Source organism: Terrapene carolina, unplaced genomic scaffold, assembly GCF_002925995.2.
Source record: "Terrapene carolina triunguis isolate 2854851 unplaced genomic scaffold, T_m_triunguis-2.0 Scaffold236, whole genome shotgun sequence".
Classification (NCBI taxonomy): domain Eukaryota; kingdom Metazoa; phylum Chordata; order Testudines; family Emydidae; genus Terrapene; species Terrapene triunguis.
Window position 1 is genome coordinate 4,417,211 of NW_020664587.1, and position 20,607 is coordinate 4,437,817.

General features: G+C 51.4%; 1 protein-coding gene across 1 annotated transcript in view; it reads left to right on the top strand.

The window, feature by feature from the left end:
• NKAIN1 (sodium/potassium transporting ATPase interacting 1) overlaps positions 1-20,607 on the top strand; it is a 200,599-nt gene that overhangs the window by 117,630 nt on the left and 62,362 nt on the right. Inside the window, exons 2-3 of the mRNA XM_026657175.2 lie at positions 11,894-12,031; positions 18,117-18,197. Of these exons, the coding sequence (XP_026512960.1) occupies positions 11,894-12,031; positions 18,117-18,197 (219 nt within the window). The remainder of the gene's footprint in view (positions 1-11,893; positions 12,032-18,116; positions 18,198-20,607) is intronic.

A 20,607-nucleotide genomic window follows, 5' to 3' on the forward strand; every position in this document is an offset into this window, starting at 1 on the left:
ATGTCACACCCCTCCGGGGGTCATCAACCACAGGAATCAGCCACAGTAAAGGAGTAATGGTCTCAAGTTTAGGTTTAGGTTGGATATTAGGAAAAACTGTTTCACTAGGAGGGTGGTGAAGCACTGGAATGGGTTCCCTAGGGAGGTGGTGGAATCTCCTTCCCTAGAGGTTTTTAAAGTCAGGCTCGACAAAGCCCTGGCTGGGATGATTTAGTTGGGAATTGGTCCTGCTTTGAGCAGGGGATTGGACTAGATGACCTCCTGAGGTCCCTTCCAACCCTGATATTCTATGATTCTATGAATCAAATCTAGGGTCTCCAGGTACAAGCCACTACTGCCCGATCTGAGAGACCCGGCTTATTAGACCATGCAGCCCCAGGCCCATCGAGCTCGAGCAGTGGCCCAGAGCTCCACCCTGCGCTGGGGGTGGGTTCCATGCTCGGGTGTCACTCAGCTTCAGTCCAGTCCGGGGTCACTTCAGCGGAGTGACTCCAGGGATGAGTCTGAGCTCCATGGTCTCACTCAGAACCATACGAATCAGAGAGGGAGAAGGGTTTAGGACCCCAATGCTCTGATCTGTGAGGACCAAACCAAGGGGATGCCCAGACACTGAGGCCAGAAGGGACCATTATGATCCTCTCGTCTGACCTCCTGCAGAACACAGGCCGGCAAATGCCACCCACTGAGTCCTGCAACCAGCCAATAACTGGACTTCAATTACTGACCGTTGGCGAGTGTTTGCTCTGGGCAGGTCCCAGGCTCCCACCCGTCCCTTTCCAAGGCTCTTACAGCTTGGAAGGTTTTCGGCCTGTATTTACCATTGCTTTATTCCACCCCATTACGCCTGCTTCCACCCTCACTCACCCTGAACAGATCAATGAAGTTTATATGTGACTCCGCCACCCTAGCCATGGTCCAGTGATACTCTAGCCGGTTACCAAGTCCCCTCCCCTTAGCCGTTGCATGGTAACACTGTTTAGTAGCATGCTCCATTGGTTAGCAGGCTGGCGTAGCCGTCTGCAGCTGTGTAGTTTCTTCCCAGCTCTTCCACTGACCTTGGGTGAGTCCCGCTGCCCATCCTTTGGGTTATAAGCTCTGGGGGGCACTATGTGTGTCTATACAGCACCTAGCCCGATGGGTCCTGCTCTCATGTGCTGCCATGCTAATAATGGAGTGCAGATCAAACCAAAGCATCCTTCTTACTGCTGCGTTATATATCCAACGTGCCGCTCAGAACGCGGACGCGCAATACTTAATTTGTAGTATTAGACAAACCTCAATTACGCTGCTGTTCTCCACAATCACACTGCTCCAACACCGCTGGGAGAGTGACCCCTGAGTTGGGAAAGCAAGAACCTTAGTGCCTCTGTCACTGCTTTGCTGTGTGTCCTTAGGCCAGACCCTGCTCTGTGCCTCAGTTTCCCCATTTTTAAAATGAGGATGATGATACTTTACCCCCCTTTGTAGAGTACGTCGAGATTTACAGCTGGAAAACATTCTGGCCTTGATTCTCCATTGCCTGTGTCATCATTTATACCCGTGTAACATGCTCTCCAGTCAGTGGTGATAATTGACATTCCCTTTGCATGGGGGCGAATGACGACAACCGGTGCCAGGCAATGGAGAATCCGGCCCTAGAAGCATGCAAAGTACAGGAATTCAGTTATTAACCCTAGCCATTTGTTATACGAAGGCTCCCCTCTCCAGGAGTGGCCCAGAAAACCCCCACACGTTTTCCCAAGTCTGCTGCTGTGGGAGATTTGCCCTTGAAGACCCCTGGATGAATTGCTCTTGGTAGCAGCTGAGGCAGGCACGCCCCATCCAGCCAGAGATGACATAGGCATGTCTTTTGCTCCCTAGCCTATGTGCCTCTGTTTCCTGCTGCATGGAGGAATTATTAGCACCTGTTCCAGAAATTACAGGACGCTGTCCCCAATTTACAGCATCAGCCCAGCATCTGCCACCTCCGCTTTTACAAGACATAACCAGGGAGATGAATTTAAAGCTGCCCGGAGCATCAGTGAGTTTAGGACTCAGTGAATATATGCACGAGGACGCAGGCTGTCGCTAGGAAGAAAGGATTTCCTGGAGAGCTAGATGGTAACTTACCAGCGGAAATCTCTGTCGAAGGAGCGAGGATGTTTGAGATAAATGAGACCAATTTTGGAAAAGAATGTGTTCTACCGACTGGATGCAATTCAAGGCAGGACATGAGTGGGTGTGGAGAGATCTGAAGTCAGTTGGAATGATACATCTGCTTGTGCTGGATTTGACTCACTGGGGCAGATTTTTAAAGAAGCTCCACATGGTGGGAACAGGTTGGAGGCTGAGCTGTTTAGAAAGTCTGGCCATAATTGGCACGGTGGGAGGTGCTGAGTGCTTAGAAATACGGCCCACTGTGTTTATCCAGCTAAAGGAGCAAATATACCAGGAGTTGAACCCTGTGTGGAGATGGATAATCTATGACACTGAGGTCTGTTTGACTGTGGGCGGAGAGTGTTACAATCACGTGACACAGAAGTGATAGGTCAAATTGGAGATTCTGATTACAAACCTAGCGAGGGTTAATTACCTTCCCTGTATGGCTGGACTGTCTGGGTCCATCTGTCTGGCAAGAATTTCCCCCCAACCTATCCTGCATTCAGAATGGCCAAACTTTGGGCCATAGGCCCAGACCTGCCCAGCACAGTGTGGGGCGTTATGCCTAAGGTTGCCAGGTGTCCGGTTTTCGACCAAAAGGGACCCTGACAGCTCCTGTCAGCACTGCTGAGCAGGCTGTTAAAAGTCCAGTTGGCACAGGGCTGGCAGGCTCCCTACCCGGCTCCACACGCCTCCTGGAAACGGCCGTCATGTCCTCCAGCTCATAGGTGCAAGGGCGGCCAGGGGGCTCCGCATGCTGCCCTCATGCCGAGCGCTGGCTCCGCAGCTCCCATTGGCTGGGAAGTATAGCCAGTGGAAGCTGTGGGGACGGTGCCTATGTGTGGAGGCAGCATGCTCTGCACAGAGTCGCCTGGCCACGCCTCCGCCTAGGAGCCGAGGGACATGTCGCCGCTTCCGAGTGCCGCCTGAGGTAAGCGCCACTGGCAGCCTGCACCCCAAAACTCCTCCCGAGCCCCAACCTCCAGCCCTGAGCCACCTCCAGCACCCAAACTCCCTCCCAGAGGCCGCACCCCAAAACTCCTCCCAAGCCCCAAACCCCCTGCCCCAGCCCTGATCCCTCTCCTACACCCAAACTCCCTCCCAGAGCCCACACCCCCTCCCGCACCCTAACCCCCTGCCCCAGCTTGGAGCCCCCTCCCACACTCCAAACCCCTCATCCCTGGCCCCACCCCAGAGCTTACATCCCCAGCCATATCCCTCACCCTCCCACCCCCCACACCCCATAGGGTTGGAGGTCGCCAGCTCGACATGCCACTGCAGCTGCTGCCCCCCTCTCATCCCATATCTGATTTTGTTTGGCGGCTGGTTCAGCCGGGCTCCCGGCCCCTCCTGCACCTAATTGCTTCGCTCTCCCTGCGGCAGGTTAAGTTGCCATCTCTGTACTGGCAGGTGAGCAGCGACGTGGCTCTAATCTCGCTGCCAGCTCAGGGAAGCGGAGGGCGAAGCCGCGTCCGGGCTCTGAACAAGGTCAGCGTCAGTTGGCTTCCCGGGGGCAGGGGATGGAGGGCTGAGCACTGCTGGGGATTGCGAGCTGGGGGGGTCTCAGGCAGCAGCTGAGGGGGTCCCTACCAATGCCCGCTCCTGCTAGCGGGGAATGTGCTCGAGTCCCAGCGCAGTGCCAGTGTGATCCTACCCCGAGCTGCAGTTAGCCAGGGACAGCAGCCCGTGGGGTAGAGAGCCCCATCTCCCCTTCTCCCTCTGCCTGCATGGGACGCCGCAGGGACCAGACCAGTCTCAGATCCCCCCCAGGCTGCAGGCATCATTTGTCTGGGCAGCTCCACTCTGCCCAGGTGCAAGAACCCGGCAGGTTCTTTAGGGTTGGGGCTCCCCCGCCAGTAAGCTCCCTGTCCCTATAGCATGGTGGCGCTCAGCTAGGTACAGAACTGCCCTGCCTTTGGTCACTGGGGGCCATCCCTGTCCATTGCTGAGGACTCGCTTGGCCGCTGGGGTTGTGGCCTTGTTTTGTTTCACTTCACTCTGTGCAGGACGCCGTGAGGGGTGATGCATGGGGACAGGGCACTGGACTGCCTCTCAGGAGGCCTCCCTCTATTGTATTCCCAGCCATGCTGCTGACTTCTTTGGTGCCCATGGGCAACTTGCTGTCTGGCTCTGTGCCTCAGTTTCCCCCTCTGTAAAATGCAGGTAATACGGCACACTCACCTTTGAAAAGTGCTTGGAGCTTTGCGGATGAAAAGTGTCATATAGGAGCTGCCTACTCCTTTTATTATGGAGCATATTACAGAGCAAGCCAGTCACACTCGCGAATGAAGACTTTATATTTGTTCTTTCTCTGTCTGTTATTTTCCTTAATCTTAAACAGACTTTAGCCAGGCTGAAAGACTGGTGATTTGCTGTTGGTGGTGTAACTGTGCACTGCACACCACTCAGCATTTACCTGCCAGGCAGATGCACTGGAAAAATTTGTAGATGCAATTAACAGACTTCACCCATCCGCAGGGAGACTGTCCCATTAGCTGCTAATTTTGCCTCTCCCTGTAATGAAGAGGGATTTTTGCTGCGTGTTTCAATTAGATGCTTCCAATCTCCCTAGAAATCTCATTTTGACTCCTTCAAACTGTCCCAGCTTGACAGCCTGGAATGAAGGAGTGGGGCCTGTACTGCCCGCATGTAAACACGCTCACCTAGTCTGGCTGTTCATAGTGAAATCCCTCAGAAGCCCTTCCTAGCTTCATCCCCAGAGTCGGAGGCTTACGTGATCACCAGAAGCTAGCAGCCTTTTGGTCTAGCTGCTTGTAAGCAGCTCTGTCAGCAGCCCCCAGATCGATGGCTGGCTATAAACCGGCGAGCGCCACGCTCCTTGTATCATTTATTATTTACATTCCTCAATTGAAAAGATTTACAGCCCGGTTGTGTTTCCCACGGCCCTTTCCTGGGCGAGTTTGAACGGGGCCGAAGTGAATTTGGCTATAGCGCAAACAGCCCATGCAGGCCTGGCTGTGCGTGGCCGTTTGGCATGAGAACGCTGGTTTGTTACGCCGCCTGCAGGGTGGTTCAGCAGCCGTTTTCACTGAAATCTCAGTCGCGCCTGCAAGGCAATGCAGATGCAATACACAAGGCACACTCCATGGCTAGGAGGATAGTGCTGGCTAGTGGTTAAGGCAGCCAGGCCTCCTGGGTTCTGTTCCCTTCTCTGCTACTGGCTTGCTCTTTGGCCTCGGAAAAGTCACTTCACTTCCCTGTTCCTCGCTTTTGCCCATCTGTAAATGGGAAAAATACAGGCGTGCCGTTCTACTGCCCTCTGTCAAGAGCCAGCTGTATGAAAAATGCCAAACAGGACATAGCATGGAGCCAGTGCCTGCCCCGTGGATTGACAATTGGCGGAGATGGGCCGGGGCCTGGGGGAAGAGTCGGAGAAGGGGGCAAGGCCTCAAGCGAAGAGGCGGAGAAGGGCCTGGGGGAAGAGGCGGCTTAAGGATCCCTTTACCAGCCATTAGAAAGCTGGCAAGCCTCCCCCCACCAGCCCAATCGTCCTTCCTCTGCAGAAAGTTGCAAATTAACCCGTTCCAGGGAATGTCCTGTCCCCCCATCATCATGGAACCCCAATAACTGGTTAACATTCCACTCGGGGGTCTGCTCGCCAGGCACCACAACCCCCAAGATCAGCTGCTGCTTCATCACAAGAGTCTTTCTTGAGCCCTCACAGATGGGTTCCTCCAGGCAGGAGACTTTGCATCATACGCTGGGACCACCTTGGATTGCTGAGTGGGGGGGAGGGGCAGTAATTCCCAAGAGCCCAGCTGATAAAGGTGCCCCTAACGTGAAGCATAAATAACACTTGTTAGCCGGTGACACACGCATTTCACTCAGCCCATTAAATGCAGCCATCGAAAGCAATCAAGCCTGCGTCCCTCCAACTAATGAAATTGGCCAACGCTCTGTGTTGATTTTTGTCTGAGTCGTTTTGGTTTGCAGTAAATTCTGCTCAGCGGCACTATCCGTGTGGTCATCCCCCTGCTGAACTTCACTTCGCTTGGAGCAATGGCGCTTAAATAAAGATCGCCTGGTAGGGCCATGGAGAAGCAAGAGGGGATTTGGGGGCTCGTGTCCCACTGGGCTTTTCACGATAAACTCACTGTTTACTGCACAGTTATAATTCATCTATAGAAAATGCTCACTCCAGCCAAATGAGCTCTGAGAGGTGGGGGGGTTGAAGTGTTGGTTTGAGATGTTACATGGGATGCAAAGTAACAAGAACCCCTAGCCTCTATTCAGTGCTATTCACCAGAAGTGCTGAAAGCAGCTTACAAAGGAGGTAAACCTGATTTTACTGGGGAAACTGAGTCACAGAGCGAGGAAGTAACTTGCCCAAGGCCATCTAGGGACTAAGGTGGGAATAGATCCCAAGAGTCCTAGTACAGGGTGCTGTCCACTATGCCATACTGTGTCCGTGTATAGCTTGCCAGACAGCCATAATATAGCTCCATACAGAAACAGATTAAAGCTTGTGATACTGAGCAGGGTAAAACTGGGGGTGTAGTGAGACCCCCTTGAGAGAGTGAAGAGACAGGACTGGACTGTGATGCATATAAATGTAAAGAAGATTCTTTATTGAGGCTGCTGCACATAGACAGATCCTGTGGTTCTCCCTGGCTCCCAGTCTGTGCTGCCTAATGTCACTGCACAGGGTGTCCCCTAGGCCTGGCCTGGCCTGGTCAGTTGTTATGAGAACACTCCAGCACATGTGACAGATGGATTGGGTAGGAAGGAAAGTCTTTGAGCAGCAACTAGTGACCCCAGTGTACTTCCTCTTTCAAAATGGGCTGCGGAGAAATGCAAAGGGAGACCCTTTGATGTACTGCCCGCTCCGAGCGTTCAGAAATCATAGCTGGCCACAAACAGTCATGAAATTGCCTTAAAAATCATGAGATTAATATGTTTCTGTGTGTATATATATATACTTTTAAGTTTCTGAGCCTTTAATGTTCAGATGTGCCAGCTTTTCTCTGCCGCCACAGGGGCTAGAAACCTGGGGCCAGGTCTACAAAGGAATTTAGCAGAGCTAGGCAGAGACTGGAATTGCCGTTCCATGGGAAATTCTGCCATTTCTAAATTCATTTTCCTTTCAGATCAGAACAAAATACAAAGAATTTTGACCTGTCCCCTGCAAAGTGAAATGAAACAAAAATAATTTTAGGTCAATCAAAACATTTCGTTCTTACCGTGACATGTTTCAATTTGTAAATGTTTTTATACGAGAAAATAAAATAAAATTTAAAACAAAAAGTCATTTTGAAATGAAAAGTTGAAATGGGCCTTGCCAAAAATGCCCAAACGGAACATCTCAACCGTATGGAAATGCTTTTTTTTTTTTAAAACAAAAATCAAAACAAAATGTCATTGACATTGACACGTTCCTGCTGGTAGTTTTGGTTTCTGTGAAATGGCATTTCCCCTATGGGTGCCTACTGGGAGTTACAGATGTGTCTATAGGAGTTATGTACCTACCTCCAATCGACTTTCAATGCGAAACAAGCCCCCAACCTGCTTAGATGTTTGTAAATCTCACTAGGTGCCTGTCTGCACCTTTAAGTGCTTAAATACCTTTGCAAAGCTGGTCTTTACTCCTCTGAAATGAAACGGAGAATCTCTCACCTCCAACCCTGGGACTTTAAGAACAACGCCAAATTCAAGACTTGTGGTAACAATGTGTGTTATAAAGAGGTTGGGCTAGAACTGCGGGGGGTCTCTGGCAAGCAGTAAAGGGGTGAGAGAGAGCCTGGTAGTTAATTTAATCCATCTAGTTAATCGTAAATGTTGAGCTGCAATTCATTCCTGGACACGGCAGCAAAACCCATCTGAACAGAGCCCCTGGACAGAACTGCCTTCATGCTTCCGTTTGCTGAGCGGACACAACAAATGCATCACATGATCTGCATGCAGCATGTTCACTGGGACCGGTTTTAGCAGTGGAAACCCCTTCGCGCCCTATTACTCCATCACCAAGAAAAGCTCTTTGGTTTCATTTTTAAGGGTATTATTATTTATTATTTGTATTGCAAGAGCGCCTAAGGGCCGTGGACCAGGGCCTGACTGTGCTAAGCTCTGTTCAGAACCAGAAGAATTGTGTTTTAAGAGTCTGCTCTGCTACCTGATGCTGTATGTCATTTATGAAGCAATGCAGGAGGTTTGCAATAAATTCAATGCAGCGCTGATAGACTCAGGGTGTGGGCGCGTGCATGCGTGTGTATTATATGTATTCTATACCGTTAGTTCTCCATTAGATCCAAAATTGTAAAGTCTAAGTGTATTTTCTAGCGCTAACCAGAAAATGAACATCCCCCCAAATGTAGGTTTTTGGTTTTTTAATGAAAATCCAAGTAATTTTTTCAAAAACATGGGGTGGAGGAGGGGGGTTGTGAAAACATTCACTTTTGACAACACCCCTTTTTTGAATAAGAAACATTTTTGTCCAAACATGTCGACCGGCTCTAAGATTTCCTCATGTTACGAAGCATAGGCAATCCAGGGAAAGGGGAGAGTTATTCGCAACTGGCTGGAGTAGACTATGCGGGCAGTTGCAGAATAATAATAATAATCCCTAGCTCCTATATAGCACGTGGCATCAGTAGCTCTCAAGGGGCTTCACAAAAGAGGCGGTATCATTGTCCCCATTTTACAGATGGGGAAACTGAGGCCCGGAGAAGGGACGTGACTTGCCCGCAACTGCATCCCCCTAGTGATGGGGTTGATCCAGATACTTGCATTTAAAAATCTCAGGCTGCAGCTCAGGGAAACACATTTTCAAAGGCCCCTTTTTGCCTTAGCGCAGTCACGGTCGAGAGCATTGGCGGTCAGATGCTCCTGCCCCACAGAATTGAAGGCTAAGGCCCGACTCCTGCCGCTTTTTGCATGCAGGCCCAGCACTCCTCCAGGATGCAAAAAATTGCAGGATCAGGGTTTAAAGCTTTTCAGCCAACACGTATAAGCTTCAGTGGGGACACTTGGGGAGAGAGACAGAGACACAGACCCAACACCAAGTGCCAGGAATCATGGCCGAAAAACATGAGACTGGCTTAAAATTAGTAAAGTGTTTATTTTCCTTGCCCACTGGTATTTAGGAGTCATGTTTTCAAGCTTTTCTCTACAGCCACCATATATATATATATATATATGTGAAAGATGTGATTCCCATCTAATCCCGTGACTCCAGGTGCTGGGGTTTTAAGTGTCTGACAATGAAACCTGGGAGTTCGCAAGGCTTCCCCCTCTTTTAAACCTTTTCTAAAACGAATTCTGTAATTAAGGATAATAGGCCTGAAGCCAATAACAAATACAAAGCTAAATAAAGAATGGAATAGTAGGCAGAGAAACAAATACCGAGACGGTCTTTAATTTTACATGCATGCAGAAATCTCTATGCAATATTTAAAACCGCATCAAAGCCTTATTTATAGATTATGAAAGACAAGTGCCATTAAAAAATCATGGCGGTAAACAAAGCGAATTCTGTACATAAAGAGCAATGAATCGTGAAGTAACAGACTGATTTGGAGGTAAAGGTGGCACAGCTCGAATTTTCTACTGTCCTGTAAAGGACCCTCGGAAAGCCACTTGAAAATATCAGCTGTTCTGCTGTATTGATTTCACAGAGTTTTCCTCAGTCTGGGCTAGGAAATTTTCCCTGAAGCAAATGAAACTCAGGGATGAATCTGGCCCTGGCAGTTCAGTCCGGGTTTTCCCATTCGTCTGTGCCAAAGAGGCGAGTTCAGCGAGCGACCCTAGTGCCAGTGCACTGGGGGAAGCTGGGGAGAGCAACTCCTCCTCCAGTGCTGCAGAGCGGCAGGTAATTGAAGGACGTTTAAATAGAAGAATTAACTGAGCTAAACATGACAAGTCTCACTTCCATTATTATCCCCTTGCTTGAGTCTCCAAAGTCCAGCCCTACTCTTAACCTGTAAGCTAAGTCACAGGCTAATGCCCAAACCACTGTCCTCTCTGTACACTGCTCTTTGCTGCCTGAGCCCACCTGAGCCCAGCTTTGCCATTGTCTTCACTAATACCAGGGCTGTGGCGGTTCTGAGATGGAACGCAGCTTCCAGACCTCCTGTCCTGCTGGGAGGGAGAGTCTTTCTTTACAGGGACCTATTGCTATTCAATGCAATTCACTGCAGGACGAACCCCATCAGATGGCTCAGAATCAGAAAAATGGATCCGCGCCTCTTCCATCGTTGGGGAAGTTTGGACCCTGACAGGGCCGCCCAGAGGATTCAGGGGGCCTGGGGCAAAGCAATTTCGGGGGCCCCTTCCATAACAAAAAGTTGCAATACTCTAGTAACGTGTATTTGGAAATGTGAAAAATAACCAGTGAAATACATTCAAAAATTAATTTTTAATAATTTGAAAATACACAAAATACATGATTTAAAAACATTCAATGCTTTAGTACATTTGCAATTACATAATGGGCTGTCGCTGGGTGATGGTGATGGTTGGTGCCAATGGGCTGTCGCTGCCTGGGGGTGGCGCTGCTGTTGCCCAGGGCTGGGTGGGGAGCTGGGCTCTGGGTCGGGGGGTGCCCGGCTCAGAGGGGCTGGACTCGGAGCTGGGGGTCAGGGCTGGGGGGGGGGTGTCTGGCTCAGAGGGGCTTACCATGCTGCTTACTCCCGCCTCTCCTGGAGCCTCAGCGTGCCGCGTCCAGGAGCGGCCCTGGACAGCGCTGCAGCGGCGGGACCTGAGCTCCTCCCGCTCAGAGCCGCGTGGTAAGGGGGTGGGGCTCCAGTGGGACCTGAGCTCACAGCCCCGCCCCCTTACCACACGGCTCTGAGCGGGAGGAGCTCAGGTCCCGCCGCTGCAGCGCTGTCCAGGGCCGCTCCTGGATGCGGTGCGCCGAGGCGCCGGGGGATGGGGGAAGGCAGAGGCGGGGGGAGCCTCCGACATTCTTGTGGGGGCCCCTGTGGGGCCCGGGGCAAATTGCCCCACTTCCCCCCCCTCCGCCCCGGGCGGCCTTGGACCCTGATCTGAACTTCCCAGCTCTGGCCCATCCCTCTGTCTCTCACTGCCCAGGGACAAGCTGCAGCTCCTGTCCCTGCAGCCAAGAAGGGCATTCGGGAACATGCGTCTTTGCCATCAGCTCAGTGCTTCCGTGCACCTGGCTTGCTGCTGGAGAGCTGAGTGTGAATTGTGCCCGGAAAGTTTCACAGACTCTCTGCAGTTCCTTTTTATAGATTCGTAGATTCCAGTCCCAGAAGGGACCATCACACTTATCTAGTCTGACCTGTATAACCTGTATGACACGGGCCAGAGAACTTCCCCCAAATCATTCCTAGAGCCGAGCTTTGAGAAAAAACACCCCCTCTTGATTTTAAAATTGCCAGTGATGGAGAATCCACCAGGACCCTTGGTAAATTAGTCCATTGGTTTTGCTAGGGAGGCACTTGCTCCCGGTCTCTTAACAAATCAGGAGCCTGTGGCCTGCAGTGGGGAGAGGTTCCTACCTGCTGACCCCATGAGCTCTTGGCTGCCCATTCCCCTGGCTCAAGTCTCCCCGGTCCCTCCTTCTCCACCTCCAGCTGGGGATCATTCCTAATAAATCCTCCCTGCCGCGATGTATTTGCCGGACGCTGGACGATGAATCATGCAGACATTTCAGTCTATTGTAACTAATTGTCCATGGGATTTCCCATTAATTACATGATACACTTTGCCTTTAATGTCCTGCGAGCCGCCGTGCAATGAGTAATTCTCTGCTCCGTCCCCCTTTGTTCTTTTCCAGATAGCAGCGCTGGAGAGGCAGATCTTCGACTTCCTGGGCTATCAGTGGGTGCCCATCCTGGCTAATTTTTTACACATTATGGCTGTCATCCTGGGCATCTTTGGGACCATCCAGTACAGATCCAAATACCTCATAATGGTAGGTTCAAGCGGCCGGCCGGTGCACCCAGCCTGCTAGCGCATCTCTTTCGCTTCCAGCACTTTGGACAGCACTCCGCAGGTCTCACTGCGAGCGGCTTTACTGCTCGGGGGGCTATCGGCTGGCACCAGCCGGCACTCAGCAGTAATGATGATAATGTCATTGAATCATAGAATCTCAGGGTTGGAAGGGACCTCAGGACGTCATCTAGTCCAACCCCCTGCCCAACGCAGGACCCATCCCCAGCTAAATCAAATTTCTAGTGGCCCAGATTGTGCCAAGGAGATCCATGCCGGGAGAGGCCCTGCATGCCCCACGAGAAACGGGGAAGTCAATCACCTCTGCATCACCATCCCCCTCTGCTCAGCACCCTGCCGAAGGCTCTTCACGATCCTCATGGAGGAGAGGGCGGGACAGGGCTGTGTGCTCCTGGAGAGATTGCTCAGAAGCAACAGAAAGATCCCGCCCATTGGGTCGCAGAGGCAGCTTGTCGCCAACTTCATTAGTACGAAGGGTCCCTGTGGATGTGTAAGGGTTACACCAGGCCCGCCCCCGTCTGTTGTTATGACGTGCTGTGCGACCTCTCCCGGGTCTGTGAGCTGCTCCAGCAGAGAGCAAGAGAGAGAGCCGTGTATCAACGCTGGAGAGAGACCCGGGGGCAGTGGAGATGGGCAGCCTGGCTGGAGTTTCATGGCACACTCAGGACTCAGCCCAGTTCATTGACAGGTTCATTGAGGCTTTTCAGTCCTTACAGTCACAGGCCCCGCCCCCACCCTGACTCCGCCCCCTCCCTGCCCCTATTGGATCCCTTGCCAAAACCCTGCCCTGGCCCCGCCTCTTCCCCAAGCGCGCTGCGTTCCTCCTTCTCCCCCCTCCCTCCCAGGCTTGCCGTGGGAAACAGCTGTTTTGTGGCGCAAGCGCTGGGGGGGAGAGGGGAGAAGCAGAGGCAGAGGTGAGCTGGGGCGGGGGGGCGCGGGGCGGGGAGCTGCCAGTGGGTGCTCAGCACCCACCAATTTTTCCCCGTGGGTGCTCCAGCCCCGGAGCATCCACGGAGTCGGCGCCTATACTTACAGTGGCCATAGGTGCAGTTTTGAGGGACGCCAAGCTGAGTTAAAGTGAAGTTCTGAGTGACCGTAGATCAAGGTATGATTCAATTTCCAGTAACCGCAGGCCACGTTATGGTGCAGTTTCAGGTAACCCCAGGCTGAGTTAGGGGCAGTTTCAAGTGACCCCAGGCCAAGTTAGGGTGTAGTTTCAAGTGACCCTGAGCTGAGTTATAGCGATGTTTCAAGTGACCCCCAGGCCAGGGTATGACTCCATGTGGGATCTGCTGTTTCATTTGGTTTAGACAGAAAACTGGGTGAAACTGGCTGTTTGAGCAGAGTCTTATTCTGAGATTTGAGGTTCACTTGAAGCTCAGGGAGAGTGACCCCCTTGTGAATAGCCACAAAGAAAATGAGAAAAGATGGGGTGAGGAGGGAGAGGTTTGGGGAAGGAGGTGACAGGAGCGGGAAGCTGATTGAATGTGGAGCAGGGTGGGAATGAAATGGGGGTGAGGTTTTTCTTCCAGAATCCCTCCCCCATGCCTGCTCCTGGGAGTGGGCGGCAGGAGCAGAGGGAGCTGAGGAAGCCAGCCACACGGCGGCGCAGATGGTTGAGAAGCTGCTGTTGGAACATCTGATGCAACGAAATCAAACCGTTTCATGGGCACAGACTGATTTTGCTGAAATGTTTGACAAAAAACCCCACTACCTTTTGTTTCGATAAAGTCAAAGGGCTCGGATTCCACCTGATTGTTTGGACTCTCATGTTATATGATATTAAACCAAGCTAGACAGTCAAAGTGAAGCGTTTGGACTGCAGAACAAGGAGCAATGGTCTCAAGTTGCAGTGCGGGAGAACTAGGCTGGATATTAGGAAACACTATTTCACTAGGAGGGTGGTGAAGCACTGGAATGGGTCACCTAGGGAGGTGGTGGAATCTCCATCCTTAGAGGTTTTTAAAGCTGGCTTGACAAAGCCCTGGCTGGGATGATTTAGTTGGGGTTGGTCCTGCTTTGAGCAGAGATTGGACTAGATACCTCCTGAGGTCCTTTCCAACCCTGAGATTCTATGATTCTATGATTCTATGCTGCGCTTTGATAAGCTCATTTCGATGTTTCGTGGGAAATTGCAATATGCCGACGTTTTGTTCCAGTCTGGGCGGAGCGGCCAGCCCATGCTTCGACTGGCTCTGCATGGCAGGGCTTTGGCCTTCCCTCCAGTGCTCTCGGTTCCTGGTGCTGGGCGATCAATAGATTCAGGGACCTTAAATGTTACTGCCCCCCTTGGTGCTGTGCCCAGGCACATCCCCACCCCCAGCTGCTAACCCTCCAAGGGATCCATGCAGGCAGGGGTCTGGCCCGTGCTCACGAACCATTCCACTTCCTCCATCCCTGGCAACCTCGCCACGCCCCTACCCCCCCCCCGCGGTCTGTGGATTTTGCTGGACAGTCTCTCCACCTCCCCTGGGCCAGAAACTGAGGGCAGAAGTTCGGGGCTGCAGGAGGAGGTACAGGGAGGAGCTCCGGAAAGGAGGCATGAGAGAAAGGAGATGTGGAAAGAAGGATGAGATCTGAGGCTTGTTACTTCCTGAGCACCATCGCTGGGCTGGCTGCTCTCCACGGAGAAGCAGAAGTGCATAGTAATCCCAGGCTGACCCAGATAATGCAGCACAGGCCCCAGGCCTGCACTGTGCACACTCCTTTTACATCTCCCCGGAGGCCTGGTCTGCACTGGCGGGTTTTCACACTGAGGTAGCTGCAGCCAGGGCTAACCCCTAGTGTAGACATGCTGTAACCAGGGCCACCAAGAGCGGGTTCGGGCCCCGGTGAAAAAAAATTTTCGGGCCCCCTTCCGGACCACCGGGCTCTGGACCGGCTAAACAGGGCCGACGAGAGGTGGAGGGGAAGCCGGGCCCCCTTCTGGACCGCCGGGCCCCGGTAATTTGTACCGGCTTCCCCCCCCTCGTCAGCCCTGGCTGTAACCATGTAAACAGCGACCCTCTTGCACTACAGTGTTTTTACACTGGTTTCCACCCAGCCCCTCCAGTGCAAGCCACGTTTTACACTGGTGCAACACATCTATCCAAGGGATTTGCATCAGTGCCGCTGTACTGGCAGAGCTACCTCGTGCCCGGTCTACACCTAAAAACTATGCTGGTGTCGGTAGGTTGCTCAGTGGTATGATTTCCCCCCCGCCCCTGACTGATATTGCTGGGCCGGCAAAAGCTGTAGTGTAGACACAATTATACCTGAAAACATGTCCTTTTCCCGGAATAGCTTGAACCATTTCCCCCGTTCAGGGACCTGATTTAAGCGAAGCCAACACAACAGTTCTTTTGCCGGTATAAATTGCATCTCCCCTAAGGGGGGTCACTGGTACAGCGAGATCAGCAAACCCTTTCTCCTGTAGGCAAGGCCCCAGATAAATAATCCCAGTGCTGACAAGCGCCAAAGCTTTCTCAATGATGCTGTAATTCCCAGCCAATTATCTGGGAAATGTGGTCAAATGACTGTAGCAGGGGCCAAACATCAGCTAATTCATCCTATCTAACTCTCCCAGGGGACAGTTCAGTTCCCATTATTATCCTTGTTCTACATTGTGTGAATGGCTGCGCAGAGTGCAAGGCACGGGGAGTCAGGAGCGCTGCCCCTGATTTGATGCATGATCTTGGACAACTCGTGCCTCAGTTTCCCCACCTGTGAGACAGGGAAAACAGTCCTGATCTAATGCGCAAGAGGAAATGGGAGGATCTTCCCAATGTTTGTGAAGCACGCCACCATCCTTAGATGTCAGGTGCTATAGACTTGCATGGTATTTTTTGTAGAACAAATTCTGTTCTCAGCTGTACAGATGCAATTGCTGCAAGATGATTTCCTCTGGGAAAGCATTGAAACCACCACTGGTAATAATATCACACTTAGCTCTCAGAAGTTGTAGATCTCAAAGCACTTTACAAAGGAGGGTAGGATTTGTTATAGATGGGGAAACTGAGGTACGAGCGTATCGACAACTCGCCCAAGGTCACAAAGGAGGTCTGTAGCACAGCCAGGACTAAGGACTGAGGGCTCTTGTTGCAGCCCATGGGTCGCAATGCCCTCCTCTGCTGGCGCTCCGAATGACAGCACCATAAATGCTGTCATGTGACATCGTGACTTGTACGGTAGAATTCAGTCAGTGTCTCGTTCTGTGCCGAAGAGCTCTGGAGAAGCCTTGAGCATTTCCTCTCCCATCTTGTTCTGTACTGGGCCCTGGTGAGAAGCGGAAATGCCTCTACAAGAGCAAGGTTGGTAAAGCTGGGCTTCAGCATTGATTTTAACTACTGGAACCACTTCTTTACCATAGGGGTTTTCTGCTTTAACTCCTCTTGGCCCCTGCCTGTGATCCCCCTACGCCTGGTTAGGGAGGAGAGGATGAGTGTGTTTGGTTGACATTGTCTGGTCTCTGTCCTCTTAGAGATGGGCCTGAGCTTTGACGTTCAGATCCCGCTCAGGCTTTCCCTGAAGTCTGGGAGCGTTTAGATGAGAGAGGGGTCAATGCTGGGGGAGAAGGTTGGTCTAGAACCCTTCTCTGGTTGATTCAATTGAAGTTTATTAGCATAAAGCGGGTAGCTTAATCTAGAGGCCTGAGTCCTGACCACAAGTCTAGGAGCCAGGAAATTTCATGTCTGATACTGACGCATTGCATGACCTTGGGCAAGTCACTTTGCTTTGTGTGCCTCTGTTTCTCCATCTGTAACAGGGGGATAATAATACCTATGCACCCATCTCATAGAACCATAGAATCATAGAATATCAGGGTTGGAAGGGACCTCAGGAGGTCATCTAGTCCAACCCCCTGCTCAAAGCAGGACCAATTCCCAACTAAATCATCCCAGCCAGGGCTTTGTCAAGCCTGACCTTAAAAACCTCTAAGGAAGGAGATTCCACCACCTCCCTAGGGAACCCATTCCAGTGCTTCACCACCCTCCTAGTGAAAAAGTTTTTCCTAATATCCAACCTAGACCTCCCCCACTGCAACTTGAGACCATTACTCCTTGTTCTGTCATCAGGTATCACAGAGAACAGTCTAGATCCATCCTCTTTGGAACCCCCTTTCAGGTAGTTGAAAGCAGCTATCAAATCCCCCCTCATTCTTCTCTTCTGGAGACTAAACAATCCCAGTTCCCTCAGCCTCTCCTCATAAGTCATGCGCTCCAGACCCCTAATCATTTTTGTTGCCCTCCGCTGGACTCTTTCCAATTTTTCCACATCCTTCTTGTAGTGTGGGGCCCAAAACTGGACACAGTACTCCAGATGAGGCCTCACCAATGTCGAATAGAGGGGAATGATCACATCCCTCGATCTGCTGGCAATGCCCCTAGTTATACAGCCCAAAATGCCATTAGCCTTCTTGGCAACAAGGGCACACTGTTGAGTGTGTGTGGCAGTGTGTGGGAGTGTGTGTGGCATTATAGGGTTAATTAGCTGATATTTGTAAGGTGCTGCAGGTATGTGATAAATTATAACAGATTTTCATTTCCAGAGCCCCGTGTGCTTTTGGGGCCAACAGATTACAAACACTGGGCCTGATCACCTTGTCCCTGCTTCTGGTTTAAACCAGGGGTGACCCCACTGAAGTTTGGTGTAAATCTGGTGTCTGTGAAAGCAGAGCTGGGTTTATTACTCATTAAACAGTGCGTTTGCTTGTGCGTGCTGGGTAGCTGCAGGCAGCGATGGGAGCTCATGCACCAGCCCGGGTTCTGCATGCCCAAACGCGTGGTGCATGTGGCTGTCTCTTTCTGCAAGGCCCATGTGCGTAAGGCCTGATCCAAAGCCCCTTGAAGTCAGCAGAAAGACTCCCCTTGACCTCAGTGGGATTTGGCTCAGGGCAGAAAGCGGGTGCGGAAGAAATCTGAACGCTGTTGGTCTCTTTCGGATGCCCTGCCCGAGGGCAGAGCCCCCTGGAAAAGCCCCACGCCACTGCCCAGCTGCTTCTCTCTCCGGCTGCTAAGGGCTGTTTTGCCCTTCGGCATTTCTGAGCCTCTGTTTCTTTCTCTCCCCAGTATGCAGCGTGGCTGGTGCTGTGGGTTGGATGGAACGCATTCATCATCTGCTTTTACCTGGAAGTTGGACACCTGTCACAGGTAATTACCTCTCTAATGGCACTGAGTGCCGGCTCCTCGGAGCCATTGATCAGCCTGGCATCCCTGCCCCTTGGGTTTCACATCCTTCCCGTTACTGCTGTTATTCCTCATGCACACAGAGGTCACGGTGCCGGGGAAGAGCAGCGCTGGGGCGGGAGGTCGCAGTGCATCTCCACTCCTGCCGCTGCCGCTGCTTACTGGTTTGCAACTTCCTTTCTTTCTTTCTTTCTTTCTTTCTTTCTTTCTTTCTTTCTTTCTTTCTTTCTTTCTTTCTTTCTTCACACGGTAGCACTGCAGAGACTGATGAGCCGATAGCGCTGGCTTGCGGGAGGCGGTGGGGCTAAGTGACCTGCATGTTTCCCCCAAATGCAGCTCAGCTGCTGTTCGAAGGACGGTGTAGTGAATTGGGCGCTGGACTGAGGCTCTGGAGACCAGGTGTCCTGCCTAAGCCACATATTCCTTGTGTGACCTTGGGGAAGTCACTTAATCTGCCCTGTGCCTTGGTTCCCTATCTGTAAAGTGGGATGATACTTCCCTACCACACAGCGGTGTTGGGAGGATAAAGTTCTATTGATGGTGATGACGTGCTCAGACTCTGTGGGGATAAGGATTTAGCTGCACCTCAGTTGTCACCTGCAACATCACCTGGCCTCCTCACACACAGCTCTGTTGGTGTCCCTCAGCCCTGACTTGCAGCACCGCCAGCTATCCCAGTCCTGAGTTGCAGCTGGTCAAAACATTTCCAGCGGAACAGCTTTCAGTTGGAACATGAGAGAGACAAGGTGGGTGAGGAAATAGCTTTTATTGGACCAACCTCGGTTGGTGAGAGAGACAAGCGTTCAAACTACACAGAGCTCTTGGTGCCCAAAAGCGTGTTTCTTTCACCAACTGAAGTGGGTCCAATAAAGGATGTTTCCTCATCCACCTTGCCCCTCCCATATCCTGGGACCAACACGGCTACAACAACACTGCAAACTACAGTTGGAAAATGGGGATTCAATGAATTTGGAACGTTTTGCAGGAAGGTAGCAATTTTGTCAAAATGTTTGTGGGAAATTAACTAAATGTTTCATTTCAATAAGGTCAAAATGTTTTGTTTCGACATAATCATTTTGACTTGTATAGTATATTGTATTAGGTAAAACAATAAAGTCAAAACCTTTTAGATTTTGAGACGGTTGGAACAAAATAGTTCCAGAATATTTCTTTTCGTAAAAAATTCTGAGTTTTCAGCCTTTCAGCCGCATTTAGGGTGATGCCAGATTTCAAAAGCTTGGAATTTCCTGCGGGATGGAAATTCTGGGTTTTGGCCAACTCTGTTCTGAGTCTTTCTTAGTGGAGCTTTGGGGCTGTGTGGGGAGGGGGACAAGTGTTGTTTGGATGAATGTGCCAAGGCTCCAAACTTGGTTTCTACTTTTAACCTCACCCAGATTTGCAGAGGCTGGGGTGAAATCCGGGCTCCACTGAAGTCTATAGGAATTTTGCCACTCACTTCAAAGGAGTCCGGATTTCACTCCCTGTCTCCAGAAGTGAAGAGCTGGTGTGTTTCCCCTTCTCCATCTCCTCCCTTCTACGTCCTTTCATCTTCAGTGCTCCACTCGCTTCATAGTACAACCCATGAAAACTGCAGACTTCTTCGCTGTGTGTCCAGTGGCACCAGTTCCAGGCATTAGAAACACAGTGCAGACTTAAGGAGCAAGGGACGGGTCGTGGGCAGATTGAGTCCAACGTCACAGGGCTGGAAGGTCTCTGCCACTCGAAGACTCGGACTCTGTGTACTGAGCCCTTGGCGGGCGGGCGGGCGGGTGAGCACGCTGTGCAGCAGAGGAGCCCGGGAGCACTGGACTGCGTATAGTGGCTTGTTATTGTAGGGTTTCTCCTGAGCACAGAGCTGCACACACTGGCTTTTGGGGTAACTCCTGTAGACTGGGCAGCACACGCTGGTTTGCTTTTGTCAAGCTGTCTGTAGGGGCTGGGCAGTGCCCACTGATTTTATTATTAATTATTATGATTATTACCGTAGAGGCTGGGTACCTTAGTTATGGACCGGCACCCCATGGTGCTAGGTGCTCTACAGACATAGAACAAAAAGATGGTCCCTGCCCCGAAGAGTTTCCAGACTAAGTATAAGACAAGAGACAACAGATGGAGACAGACAGAGAGTACATGGAAACAAGGAGACGATAATAGTCAGTATGACAGGCAGTGGTCTCGGTCCAAGGGTTGCTTATGAGTCTTGTTCTGGTCACCATTTTTCTCCTCAGAGGTTTGGGTGTGACGGTCTCTCCTCACAGGTTCTGGGTGTGACGGTCTCTCCTCACAGGTTCTGGGTGTGAAGGTCTCTCCTCACGGGTTTTGGGTGTGAAGGTCTCTCCTCACAGGATCTGGGTGTGACGGTCTCTCCTCACAG